At 34.8% G+C, this 14,677-nt stretch overlaps 1 protein-coding gene across 28 annotated transcripts in view; it reads left to right on the top strand.

The window, feature by feature from the left end:
• The window catches only part of Ppfia2 (PPFI scaffold protein A2), a 448,465-nt gene that overhangs the window by 403,939 nt on the left and 29,849 nt on the right, over window positions 1-14,677 (top strand). For all 28 annotated transcript variants that reach the window (XM_076853182.1, XM_076853164.1, XM_076853162.1 and 25 more), the window contains one exon: window positions 14,358-14,439. In XM_076853182.1, coding sequence (XP_076709297.1) covers window positions 14,358-14,439 — 82 coding nt within the window. The remainder of the gene's footprint in view (window positions 1-14,357; window positions 14,440-14,677) is intronic.

Genomic DNA, 14,677 nt, shown 5'->3' with positions numbered 1-14,677 from the left:
GTCTTCAAACAAGCTGTATTTCAAAGTAAATAGTAAAAAAATGTGCATAATATTTTCATCATATTTACAATGGTATATACTTCTGCATTGGTTACAGGGTTGAATTCATTAAGACGTTGTACTGAGGGTGAGATATTACTTTTAAATTTAAAGCAAGTTTGTTTTTTGTTTTGTTTTGTTTTGTTTTGTTTTACAAAATAAAATGGTTCCAGTGAGATGCAAGTATATAGGAAGCTGCAAAGAGTATTACTAGTTGTCTTTAAGGATATTTTATATATTAATATCAGGTCATGTACTTTGAATATAACTTTGTTAAATATTAATTTTATATTGTTTTTCTACTCTAATTTTATTAATTATTAATGCTCCAAGAGAACTTATCTATTGTCTGTTAATATCTATTAATACTCTAATTATTAATTCTCCAATATAATTCTTAACAATGCAGTATTAACTAAAGTTAACATAAAGTATGCTATTAAGGACAGCTCTAGAAAGGTATTCTTAAAACTGCAAGACAAGACATGGTTGGAATGCTAGCCAATCATGCTGGCGAAATGAAGTTTGTAAGCTCTTTTTAAAATAAGAAATATTTTTGATATTAGGATTTTAAAGCATTGTTTTCATGTCATCATATAAATTGTGTCTTCTTTTTCCTAATGACACCAAAGTTTTATGAAGAAAATTACTTGAAGAAATAAAATTTAACTTCCCTGTTCCTTATGGAATGAAATACTGGCAAACAAACATATAAACAATTCATTAATGGACTTTAAAAATTTGACATAACTGTCTTCCTTCTAAAATTGAATTTCTTGTTTTCTTGCATATGCTCTTGGAACTTACACATTTTAAAACTCCAATTTTTTCCCTAGTGCAATCACCAAGAGAGAGCTTAGGATGATATAATAGTAAAGATATTACAAAGTGACAATGACATGGGGGATTTGGGGGCAGAGAGCACTAAATTATGAATCAGAGGACAGAGGGTAAGTCCCCCTGTCCCACTCATTGGCTATATACCCCTTGATAACTGATATTATGCATACTAACATTATTATCATCATCCTGCTCCCAGAAGAGTATAGAATATGTAGAACCTCAGCAGTATGAAAACCATAAGTCTCCAAATTGAATGAAAGGGATCTCAAAATCAGATAAGGCACTGAAAATATATAATCTAAATGGTATCCACATAACTTGAAAAATTTACAATGTTCTCCAGCAAGTCCATGATTCCTATCAGGAGGAGGCTAGGAAGTAGAATAGAGGGTCTAGCAAAAGTGAGATTATTTAGTGAAAAGTAATATGAGCCCCTCTTGTTTTCAGTAACAGCATGAGTAATTGCATTGCTTAATCACATTTTCATGTATGTGTTTACACCTTTTTAATGGTTTCTAAAATGATTAAACTCAAAATAAATTGAGGAAGGAAATTATGTAAATCCCAACTCAAATTCACAAATAAATTAAATTTCTTTCCTGAGACTATGCCCTATATTTCAGAGCAGCTTGACGAAAAAATAGTTTTAAGTATGAATAAATTTGGGGTTTAATGTAATCAATTTATTTCACATCTAAACACCCTAGTGTGTGTTACTGGAGTCTACATAAAACACTACTTAAATGCGTCATTGATTTTTATGCATTTTTACTGAATGTGTAATATGTAGCAACAGGATACACATGTATTGCATTTGCACACACACAAATCACACTATGCTATGGTTCCAAAATCAAGTCAGCCTTGTTAGTGTTGAACTTGAAACTCTTAATTTTATAGAGCTAAATACGTATATTTAGGTAATCAATCTTCTGAAGCAGCTGATTGGGATTTGTGACATATTTCTGTTTAGAATAATTATGTTAACAAGATATGTATTTTTGGCTTGCATGTTTCAAAAAAGTGTAGATGGTTCCATATTTTGTTCACATTTGCTGACCAGAATTTCAACTAGTTTCTTAAATCACTTTTGATTTTCATAGAATTGGTCAATTAGTGCAAATTCCTGAATAATGGAGTTATAATAAGCTCATTCTTTGATTAAAATTTGGAGAGATTATATCCTATTTACCCTTTGAATGTTGAATTTTAATGGAACAAGATATATTAATAATAGTGTACAATTACAATTAATAATAGTGTAAATTCTGTGTACATTTCCTGCTGATGTTGTGCAAGGAAAATTTATTCTCTGATCTAACATTAAGAAGTGGATTAAATTGTCAAATCATTTGACTTATATCTTATTTTAAAACTCCATATATTTATTTCTTCTAGTTTTTTCAATAATTTAAGTATTTGTTATGTACCACAGTAAATCAATAGGGTTTTCTAAAGATACATTTTGAACCAGAGAATGACTTTATAATTCAGTACAGAAAATCAATTTCACTGAGACAAATAACAACAAGTTTAACTTTTCATTTCAATTACATAAACTAGGATAACCTTCCTGTGTCCAAGATACAGAACCTTTTCCTTTTACAAAAGAGTAAAAGAAAAAGCCACAGTTCCTTTGTTCTCTTAAAGTGTTGAGGATTGAAATGTATGACAGTAAGGAGGCACAGACCTTATCCATGAACCTGTTAGTCACATAAATATCTGCCACTTCTAAAACAATGTGAACCTTAAGGAAAGGAAGATGGGGTCCTATCTTTTGATTTTATGCTTACAATGAGGAAAGTGCTACTTTTTTGTTATTAAAAGTTCCAGAGAGGTGAATTAGCTAAGGGCTAGCATGGGAGATAAGAGAGCCAATTCTATAGCCAGGTTGTTTGGGTTCAAATTTGGGCTCTGCCAATCAATGGCTTTCTGACTCCCAGGAGCCTCTATTCTTTAATGTCCTCATCAACAAACGTATAGGTGCATATTTTATTGAATTGTTGTGAAGACTGGATGAATTAATTCTTACAAATACTTAGGATAGTACTTGGAACATAGTAAATAACAAGTATGTATTAGCTGTCATCTTGCGAGATATAGTGCCTAATTTGTAGACATCTAGAACCTTTGCTCTTTCAAACCACTGTCTTACATCTTAAAGAATATGAAGTGGCTCCGATGAACAAAAACAAATTAGATAAATCTCTGCTGTAGCACGTACTGCAGTAAATTATAATACAATTTACTTAATATATTTAAATAAAATTATAAATTTTAAATAAAAAATATAAGTACAATAACCAGAGTACATAAAAGGTATAATGTTGTATAGAAGAATTAGTGCATCCTGGGAGAGATCCTGGAATCTTAACAGGAAGGATGAAGTCTCCGAAGAATGAGTTTGGATTGTTACCACTGTGATGTGAAGAAGAATTTTCCTGAAGGAAGAAAAAGGACTGATAGAAAGTCATGGAAAGGTAATATAGAGTGAGGTATTTGGAGAGTGGCTAGTATTTTACTAGTGATTGAGCAAAAGAAGCTGGTGGTACCAGAAGCCTGATCACTCAGGGTCTTTTTAGAAGATATTGACTGCTTTGTTTGAGTACAATGGTAGGAAAGTCTTAAAAAAGATTTGTGACTGGAGATTTGAAAACAACATTGTAGGGAGAGGTACCAAAAAAGAGACCCCTAAGGACCTGGAAGCTCATTGCCATTATCCACAAATGATGAGAGTTTGAACAAAAGCTTTGGCAGTACTCTTATCAGTTTACCAAATGTCTTTCTGAATGTTAGAAATGACATTTTTATCTCCATTGGCAGTCAACCTAGGTAACAGTTGTGCAAAGTTATTATTCTTTTTTAAAGATTCTAAAAGCAATTAGAGGTTAACAAAAAGATAAAATACTTAGAAATCACCCTACAAACAATAATCCTAGGTGATGGTCAACATTGTGAGTTTTGTAGATTATAATATAGAAATCATTCCAAGGATATTCTTAGCTAGAGCATACAAAGGAAAGTGCATGGCACATTGGAAGAATAAACTGTCATCTCTGGGCTTTGCTGTCTCCGGTAGGAGATGAGGCCTGCACATGTGGTGTTAGTCTAAGGTCCTTATGAATGCTGTTGATACTATTTCATTTCAGATTCCAAAGGAGAAAAAAAAATACTGTGAACAAAGCTGACCACTAACTATTTCATATGAAAAGCAGCAAACAATAAGATTTTGATAGTTAAAAAAGAGGAGAAAGAATTTCCCCTGGGAAGTGGTGCTTGCAAAGAAATTAGTAGAGGATAAACTATTTATGAAAGTAAGTTTTCAATTCTGGTTAGAAAATAAGACGAGATGATTAGGAAGGAAAATCACAACATAGCCACGACAGCAAGTTAAGGACAATACTGCAGGTATTTGTAGAACCATCTATTACTTCTAAGAGGATGGCACTATGATTATTGGTAGTAAAAGGTCACATTTATTGACTGTTTCTTTTTTTATGCAAGTCACTGTTGCCATTACACATATTTTCTCATGGAAACTTCAGTCCCCTGTGGTAGGTACCATTATCAGCTACAGTTTACACAAAGAAAGGGACGGCACAGCAAGTTAAAGTGACATGTCTCTGGATGTGCAGCTAAGGAGAGTCACAGGAATCTAGCTCTAGCAATGTGATTTGGAGAACTGCTCTCTCGTCTACTCTGCTACAAAATCTATCTCCAAGAAAGATTCTTTTTCATGGCAATATAAGAAGCCTGGAGAAAGACCAATTAAAGGCTGAAAAAGAACTTTGGTGACAGCAAAAATAGGAGGTAAAGGAATGAAGTAAAAATTATGAAGGGGAAATTGACAGGCATTGAATGGAAGGCGACTGAAACGGTCACCTTGAGTGACAGGAAGCAATGCTGTATGGTATTTAGACAGTCATGTCACAAATTGGAAGTCCCAAAATAGCACCCTGGACTAAGTGGTCTGAGAATAAAGTATTTTTTTCACTGACAGCAAGGAATCAGCTACACTGGAAAGAATATGGGGGAAAGCACATTACTGTCCTCATGGTCTGTAACTTTTTTGCATAACTAATGAATTACAAATCTCATAGGTACAAATATAAACACTAACAAATTCAAGTTCTACCATTCTGATAAAATTGCTAGAAGAATAGCTATTTCTGAAAAGGATTATCTAATATATAATTTAGTTTACTCTTAAAAATTATGATAATGTTGATTCTTTCATTCACTGGGTAACTAAGAATGATGGCTTTTTCTCAAAAAGAAAAAAAAATAGGATTTGAGCATAAGGAAAAAAAAGCACATAAATAAAAAATAATCTTCCTTTTCAGGAGAAAATATTCAAGCAACTCTGCTCTGCAAATTCTTCATATAATTTAGGAAGAAGGAGTACTTCACAATGCATATGACCTTATTCCAGTTAAATTTTATTTAGAAGTTTGTTCAGTCCGTTGATAAGTTGTTGTTGATTTTGCCTTTCAAACATTTTAGGTTAAGTTCCTAAATCAGTACATTGTACAACGGGGGTATAAAAGCCAGTGAGATGGCTTGTGTGTTCAGGTGATTATAGTGTAGAGACAGGCCTTGTAACCTGCAATAATCTGCCTACCAGTGTTACACATGGTAAGAATAGTGGCACTTGAGGGACAGGGAATGTTTGGAGGGAAGAACAGAAGAAAGTTCATTCCAAATGGAGAAGATGGCAGTAGAACAGCAGAGGTGAAGTCTAAAGCATACTGAGTATCCGCATGGCTGGAGAAAGAGATCCAATAGCACATCTGGAAATGTAGTTTAGAGGCCCATCAGGAATGATCATGAAACCATTCTTTCTCTAGTCAGTAAAAATGTACTACAGAAATTTGAGCTGCGTGGTAAGTTAATAGATGTTTTCTAAGAGATTAATCTGATGGTGGCATATAAAATGAGTTGCTTTGGGAAAAATAAGAAAAGATGGGCTCAGAAAATTAGCATCCATTGCATAAGTATTGTCTGCTTGGTGCTTTTCTCAGAATTATTTATTTCTCATACTTGCATTGAGATTAACTTATAATCATCTTCAAATATGAGAAAATTCAGCCTTACAAAAGTAAGTAAATAACCGATATAATAATAAGGATAATATAGATAATGAGAAGCAAATTTAGTATGTGTTCATTCAGTTACAATTTACTGAATATGCACCATGTGTCTGAATCTCTATCCTGACCACTTCTTACCATGTCTATATACATAATACAAGGGCAAATTACCATCATCTTTTATTTGGCTATGGCAACAGCCTCCAAACTGAATCCATAACTACCACCTTTGGCCTGTCTCAAGTCTCTCTGTATTAAGCAGTCAAAGAGACCTTTCTAATATATGACTTATATTCTGTTGCCATGCCTGAAATTTCTAGTGGGATAAGCTCCTTGGTACAGCCTCCAGGCCCAACACTATCTTGCATTACTCTTGCCTGTCTCTCCATTTCTTTTCGCTCAATCCCAACTCTCCCATGCTCCAGGACACTCCAGCCACATTGGCCTTGCCTGCCTGATTTCTGTTGCTCACACATCTGGTTCCATTCCTTTCACTGAAAATAAACCTGGTTTTCTTCTGCTGAAGACATTTTTCTACAAGACTCTCACTGCCAGTCTCTTTCCCATATCTAAATGTCAACTTAAATATTGCTTCTTCAGAGGGACTTTCCCAGGGCAAGCTGGTACTCCTGGTCCCTCACTGCCTTACTGTGTTCTACAGAGCACATCTCAGTGGCCTAGATTATTATTATTTTTATTATTTATTTATATGTGTGTTTACACAAATCTTTCTTCCTTACCAGAAAGCATGTTTGAAACCAGATTCTCAGTTTTATTTATTGGCAAAATATGGCCAATACCTGTTGGTCTATAAAAATCAATGAATGACTGTCCAGATAACATGGTTAGTCACAGGGCACACAACATCACTGCTATCAAATTCATAGACTAGGGGAGAACAATTTATAAGCAATCAAATTAATATAAAATGTTGAGACACAGTAGAGAGAATTGTTCAGCACCAGTGAAACTCTGAAAGGAAATCGTTATTGGGCTTGGTGAAAGATTATAATGACTTCAGAAAGGAAGCAGATTGTGGCTAAGGATGTAGTTCAGTGGTAAAGTGCTTGCTTAGCATGCATGAGACCCTGGGTTTGACCCCAGCACCAAAGAAAAGAAAAATAAAATGGAAGTAGGTTTCTTGAATCTTAAAAGTCAAGACAAAGTTAGCTGGGGACACAAGAGAGGGGGGCATGAAGATGTTGTTCAATGTTTAGTATTGCAGGAACATAATTGCAAATTATGTTTCCCCCTGCTACACTAATTAGGTCATAACTGAAATAATTAAAGAGGTACCAAAATCTGAGCCCAGTGTGAATGGTGCACAATTGTAATCCCAGTTAATTGGGAGGCTGAGGCAGGAGGATTGCAAGTTCCAGGCAGACATGGGCAACTTAGTAGGGCCCTGTCTCAAAAATGAAATAAAATAAGATCTGGAGTATAGCTCAGTGGTGAGCACTTTCTAGCGTGTTCTAGACCCTGGATTTAATTCCAGTATCATACACACATTAGAAAAGGAGGAGGAGGAGGAGAAGAGAAGGATCTAGACATTTCCATTAGGATTTAGTTATTTAAGTAAGATCTTACCTGCTTAGTCAGGATTATGAATTGGAAATCACAAAATGGCAAGTGCTCTAGATTTGTTTACAGTTTATGAACACTCTTTGAAAGCAAAATGAAAGAGAAAGAAAAAGAAACAGAAACAGACCTCAATGGATCAGCGATGTTTTATTAAGCACCTGAGGGACACTTTTCAAGAGAGAAAATGGCAGCTGGTTACAATAGGGGTCTGAGTTTTATAGGATTTAGTTGAATCATAGCAGAATGGGCCTTTGGGCAGTTGGTAGAATAGTTGTGAAAGCCTAGAGCCCATTTTACTGGGAAATGGCACATTGTTTTCCTTCTCTCTCTGGGACCCATTGTCCTCCTTTTCTCCCTGGTGATTGTTTTTATATATCCTTTACTCTTGATACTTTAACTAGAAAATTTCGAACCTAGTCATTTCTAGGGTATTCATCCTTTGTTCATGTTGTTAGATCAGGTGTAGCAAGCACGGGCTTCCCTCTACAAGTTTACTCATGGGCATGCAAATTACTTATAGGCTGAATGCTCACCACATGTTGGGCCTTCCTAAATTGTCACAGTAACTGCTTTATAAGAGAGTCTAAGGGGCTGGGGATGCGGCTCAAGCGGTAGTGTGCTCGCCTGGCATGTGTGCGGCCTGGGTTCGATCCTCAGCACCACATACAAACAAAGATGTTGTGTCCACCGAAAACTAAAAAATAAATATTAAAAAAAAAAATTCTCTCTCTCTCTCACTCTCTCTATCACTCTTTCTAAAAAAAAAAAAGAGAGAGAGAGAGCGAGGAGAGTCTAAGGCCTTTAGAGGATAATAATGTTCTTCATTGCAAATGAGAATCTGTTTCTTTTTTTTTAACCTGTTCATTGATTTATTAATGATTCATTAATGAGTGATTACATATTACAGTGGAATTTCTGTCAGTGTGACATTTCACATTTAACAAAGCTTTGCTTAGAATTTTATGATAATTCCATATTCTTTGTTAAAATTTATTTATTAGTTCTAATAAGTTATACATGCCAATAGAAAGCCCTTCGATTCATTGTACACAAATGGAACAGGATTCGTCACTTCTCTGGTAGTACGTGAAGTAGAGTCACACCAGTTGTGCAATCATACATGTACCTAGAGTAATAATGTCCATTGCATTCCACCATCTTTCCTACCATTTGCCCCCTCCCCACCCTTTGCCCCCTCCAAAGTTCCTCAACTCATCCCATAACACACACCCCCATTATGGATTAGTCCACTTACCAGAGAAAACAGAGAATCTGTTTCTTGAAAATACAACGTGACTGAGTTTTACATATTCAAAATAACCTCCCTTACAATAAGTCCATCTCTCTTTTGAGTTTTCACACAGGTAATGATAATTTTGTGCCTGTCACTTCCTCTCAAAGGAAGTGCTACTGATGTTCTTGAAAATCTAGTCTATTTACTGCAAATGATTTTATTCTCATTTATTGCTGAGTAATATTCTATTGTGTATATATGCCACATTTTTTTATCCATTCATCTATTGAAGGGCATCTAGATTGGTTCTGCAGTTTAGCTATTGTGAATTGTGCTGCTATAAACATGGATGTAGCTGTGTCCCTGTAGTATGCTGTTTTTAAGTCCTTTGGGTATAGACCAAGGAAAAGGATAGCTGAGTCAAATGATGATTCCATTCCCAATTTTCTGAGAAATCTCCATACTGCTTTCCATATTGGCTGCACCAATTTGCAGCCCCACCAGCAGTGTATGAGTATACCTTTCCCCCTACATCCTCACCAACAGTTATTGTTGTTTGTATGCATAATAGCTGCCATTCTGACTGGAGTGAGATGAAATCTTAGAGTAGTTTTGATTTGCATTTATGTAATTGCTAGAGATGATGAACATTTTTTCATATATTTGTTGATTGATTGTATATCATCTTCTAAGAAGTGTCTGTTCAGGTCCTTGGCCCATTCATTCATTGGGTTATTTCCTTTTTTAGTGTTCAGCTTTTGAGTTTTTTTAGTGCTCTATCTGATGTGTGAGGGTTCACACATTTGCAGGTAAATAGATGGAGTTAGAGAAGGTAATGCTAAGTGAAGTTAGCCAATCCCAAAAAACCAAATGCCAAATGTTTTCTCTGATATAAGGAGGCTGATTTATAGTGGAGTAGGGAGGGGGAACATGGGAGGAATAAACAAAGTCTAGATAGGGAAGAGGGGTGGGAGGGGATGGGAAGGAATATGGGGTTAGAAATGATGGTGGAATGTGATAGATATTATTACCCAAAGTACATTAGTATTAATATACTTTGTATACAACCAGAGATATGAAAAAATTTGCTCTATATGTGTAATAAGAATTGTAATGCATTCCACTGTCATATATAAATTTTAAAAAATAATTAATAAAAGAAAGAAAAGATAGAAGGAAAAATAATCTAGTGTAAATTTTAAAGTTGAAATTCAAGCTCACAACTACAATGATGTATAAGTATCCTTTGAGAAAAAATGTTGGAACTTTTATCTTAGGAAAGAAAAAGTGTTTCTTCAGTTCTAAATAGAAAGATAGTTTTCTGAATCAAATTTGTAATAGGAGGGCTGGGTTATGACTCAGTGGTAGAGAGCTTGCCAAGCATGTGCAAGGCCCTGGGTTTGATCCTCAGCACCACATACAAATAAATAAATAAAATAAAGGTATTGGGTCCAACTATGTCTAAAAAATAAATATTAAAAAAAAATTGTAGTAGGAGAACTGATCACAGCCTCACTCTGAGAACTGCCTCTTGACCTTTAAAAGGTTGAGTTTCAGCTATAAAGAAAATGCATTCTAGACTAGATAACTTTTCACACACAGACTGATCAAACCAAGAACACCAGTATATCCAAAATCCTTGTCTGCACCAAATCAGCTTTTTATTTAATATTTCCTAAACAGTTTAGAGCTTTATTTTTTCTGATAGCAACAACTAAACCCCATATAGTCAATATTATCCTTAATAATCTGGTGGAAGAGTAAATATTAGAGTCAGTGATTTCTTACAATTACAACATTGCCCACATTGCTTTATTTTTCTAAAATTACTTCTCTCCAAAGCCAGCATGTCCACATCTTTCTTCACATGAGTGATACTTCCCTTGGGTTAAGGACAAGCAGTCTGGAGTTACTCTCCTGTAATACCCAGTCCTGGCATACAGCCCAGCCATCCACTTTTGGGCTCCTCTGTTTCTTCCTGGTCTGGGGTATGTCATATTAAGGCTTCTGCTTAGAGTCAGATCTAACAGTTGGGACCAAAAAGACAGAATCCATTGGACTTGGGACTCCCTTACCTTATTTCTTTCACTTATATCACTAAAGTTACTGTGTTGTGAGAGTTATGATTTAAACCAAACAACTTTCTCAAGAACCAGATTGCTCAATAATCTCCCAATTATCTCATTAAAATAATAGATTAATTAAAATAATATGTAAGCACTTTGGGGCTGCCTCTTAACCAGAACCCCATCAGTGATCATCAGACACTTGGCATCAACTATAGTCAGTGCTAGTCTGAGAAAGAAAAAAATAAACATTTCAAAGGGAGGTAGGGCAGAAGAAAATCTTTCATTACTTAAAACATAAAAATTTGAATTTTGTAAGATAAAATAGCAAAAGATATCTGAAGTATAAAAATATACATAAGCAAAAATAAAACATTATGGAACACAATTTATTAAAACAGGATACACATAAATATAGCCTGGTATATTGGTCAACATTTAGCACTATTTTTCTGAGTCCCTCTTCTATGTCTGACTTTGTTCCAAACTTCAAACTCATCTCTGAATAAAATATATAAAAGCATTTGTCTTTCTTGAGCTTGTATCCTATTGGCAGATCATAGACTGAAGAGTAAATGATATACTGTTAGAAAATAAATGCATGGAGAAAAATTAATCATGGAAGGGAACAAGAAATACCTTTATGGGGTCAGAAGATATAGGAAAGGAGACAGAGAGGAAGTGACACTTGAGTCTAGTTAAAATAGATGAAGAAGTGAGCCACATGTAGATACAAAGAATCTTCCAAATGGAAGGGGACAGCAAGTGCAAAGTTCCTGAGACAGAAAGAGACCTCTGTGGTTCCAGAGAACTACAAAAATAGTGTTGCTAGGTGAGAAGAGAGTTAATTCAGGTGAGATATGGAGAGTGGAGTGGATCCTAAAAGCCTGTCAAGACATTATTAGAAAGTTATGAGCAATGAAGTTATATGATTAGATTGTTTTAATAGGCTCACTCTGTCTTTTATGGTAGTTTTTGTTTGTTTGTTTTTTGTTTTGTTTTGTTTTGTTTTGTTTTAGGGAACTGGTCAGAAGTTTCAAAATTAAAGGGTTCTAACATTTAAAGATGGCTTTTGTACAACTTATATAGTTCATATGTGAAAATGTTCCTTGATTATTAGTGTGTGTTTACTTACTCACTTTCTCACTAAATTAATAAGAACATTGTAATTGTACCTTTGTTTCTTCCCATTTAATAGCATGCATCTATTATAACTAGACCTATTCTGTAACCTATTGAGTATAATGTTACAACTCTAACAACATGCTCAGACTCTATGAAAGACTATTCTAAATTTTCTTGCACATAGTCCATGTTAAGTTCTCTCTCTGTACTTTCACCATTACTGCTTATCCTGCTCATGGTGCTATCTGCATATCAGTCTTACTTGCCTTTCAAAGTTAGCTCAGTTGCTACAAAGCCTTCACCAATTGTTTGCATTATTGTTAAAGAAGATAATGATTAATAACAACCAAAATTCCATAATTAGAATATGCATCCCTGAGTTTAAGCAAATATTTGTATGCTGTATGTTTTTAAACAGTTTCATGTTTGTTGATCTAACAGGAGATCTTGAGTCAATTAACTGCTGGCTCCAAAACAGGGTCTGCTGCTCTATTTTTCAACCTGAGCTCAAGTCTTAGCTCACAACAGTGAGTTAAGCACCTGCTTGTTTGTGCTTTGACCCTTCAATCCAATTCTATAAATATATCTACCAGTGAAACTAAGCTATTCAAAACTGATTTTCAAAGAAGGAACGTAACTGGGAAGCCCAAAGGAATGGATGATGATAGAGAAGCCAACTAAGGAGATGCCTGTACTTCAGATTCAGGGTACCAGAGTGCTGGATAGCTTATACACAAAACTTACTGATGCCATTTACTCAGATGAAACACCAGTTAATTCATGTGTCTCTTCAGCCACTAACGCTGCAAGTTTTGCTTTGCCCCTTGCTACATTTCTATGCAGTTTTGTTGGCTGCCTCTATTAGAAACACATGAAGTTCTGGTGTTGGAAGTAATTTTTACCATATATTATATGAATATAGTTTATCCTAAGAATTAATAAATAATAGGAAATAAATACTGTATCTGAGAGTTCATATATAATATCTGTGATGTATTTCAAAGCATGAAAGACATACATTCAAAATAAAGCAAGTATCATACCATCATTTGTGTCTGAGATTAAGGCATATAAAGATACAGAGAATGTATTTCTGAATATTTTTCTGGCCAGATATACAGCACTTTTAATTTCAATGGAAACACATTCCTGCTGTCTCAATAAGGAATGATCTTAAGTTGATTTAGGAAGTGTACATCAGCTCTAAATTCTCAGTGGTAGGGACAGTGGACTTGTAGATGCATTTGTTGGGGCTCTTTACATTATCTTGATATCAAAAACAACCATTTATATTCATTGCATATTTTACTTTCTTTAAAAGCAGCAGTGATTATAAATGAAAATACATGTACTGTTGAATTTTATACTTTGCTTTTTAGTGATGGAAATCAACTTGGGTTGGAGTTCTTATGAAATAATACGTGGTTTTCAGCTATCTATGAGTGGCCAAGAGGTCAGAGAGTGAGCAACAAGATGGACAGGTGGCAGTAGCACACGCTTGGGCTTGGATGACTTCAGAGCAGAGCAGACCCTTAGAAGTTGCAAACTGGAGGCCACAGACAGTAGAGTGGTTTTGTTTTATAGTCCTTTGTGTTTTTTTTTTTCCCTTAAAAAGCTTCATCCTTTCCTGAGTGTCATAGCCTCTGTGCTCTTGGTTGTCTTCTTTGCCTGGTTTACCCTTTTATGGATACTTCACTTGTGACCAAATACATATTCCATTTTTCTAAATGATCTATGTTGTATTCAAAATGTACATTGCCTAACTGTTGGGGAAGCTGTTGTTATATAGTCAATAGATCAAGTTCATTAATAATATTGTTCAAATCTTCAAAAACAATTGAAATGTAGTCTCATAATCAAAAGAACTAACTTCTAAGTTACTCATGAGCCCAGAGGTTAGATTGAAATCAAGTACACCATGAAAAATGGGGCCAAAATGACCAAATTCATTTTTTTATTTCTATAACCAAATATGTTCTCTGCCATTGACACGGTAATGAGAAGAGAGATGGGCAGATGAAATAAGACAGATTTAGATCTCATAATATATGACTGAATATGATTATGTGACTCATATTAAAGGGATAAGATCTTTGCCGATAGTATAATTCAGATTCTTAGTTCATTAGCACATAACATTCAAATTTAGTGAATAAATGTTAGAGAAGATCAGTTTTAGATATCAATGTGTCACCCCTAATAAAATCAATGTGTTGTCTGCTTATATTACTCAAAGGAAGAAGGATTTTGTTTATTCCGTGACATCTCATTAAAAGTTATAAAGGATTATTGGTTATTTTAAAATAGTGTCATTAAAAATAACCACGAACATCTTTTTTTTCCATATTACTGACAAATGGTCTTTGCTGTATACTTTAGGCATGAACTTCTTGAAGAAGCTCGGAGGAAAGGATTGCCTTTTGCCCAGTGGGACGGACCCACTGTGGTTGCTTGGCTAGAGGTGAGAAAGTCAAACTAGAAGGTTCCTAAGTCAATCACTACTCATTAATAGTTTTTAGAGATAGGTAAAGATAGGTTTCTGGATCCTAGCTTAACAATGAACTAGAATTGCTCAGAGAGGAATTATTTGCCTTATCTGGGGGACCTGGGAGCACTAGGATTTCACTCTGACACTTTCCTGTGATTGTAGCAGAATAAAGCATGCAGTGGGGTAAAAGGAAAGGTCTAGAGCAGAAGAA

The sequence above is a fragment of the Callospermophilus lateralis genome, chromosome 4, assembly GCF_048772815.1.
Source record: "Callospermophilus lateralis isolate mCalLat2 chromosome 4, mCalLat2.hap1, whole genome shotgun sequence".
Lineage (NCBI taxonomy): Eukaryota > Metazoa > Chordata > Mammalia > Rodentia > Sciuridae > Callospermophilus > Callospermophilus lateralis.
This window is presented reverse-complemented; position numbering and strand designations above follow the sequence as displayed.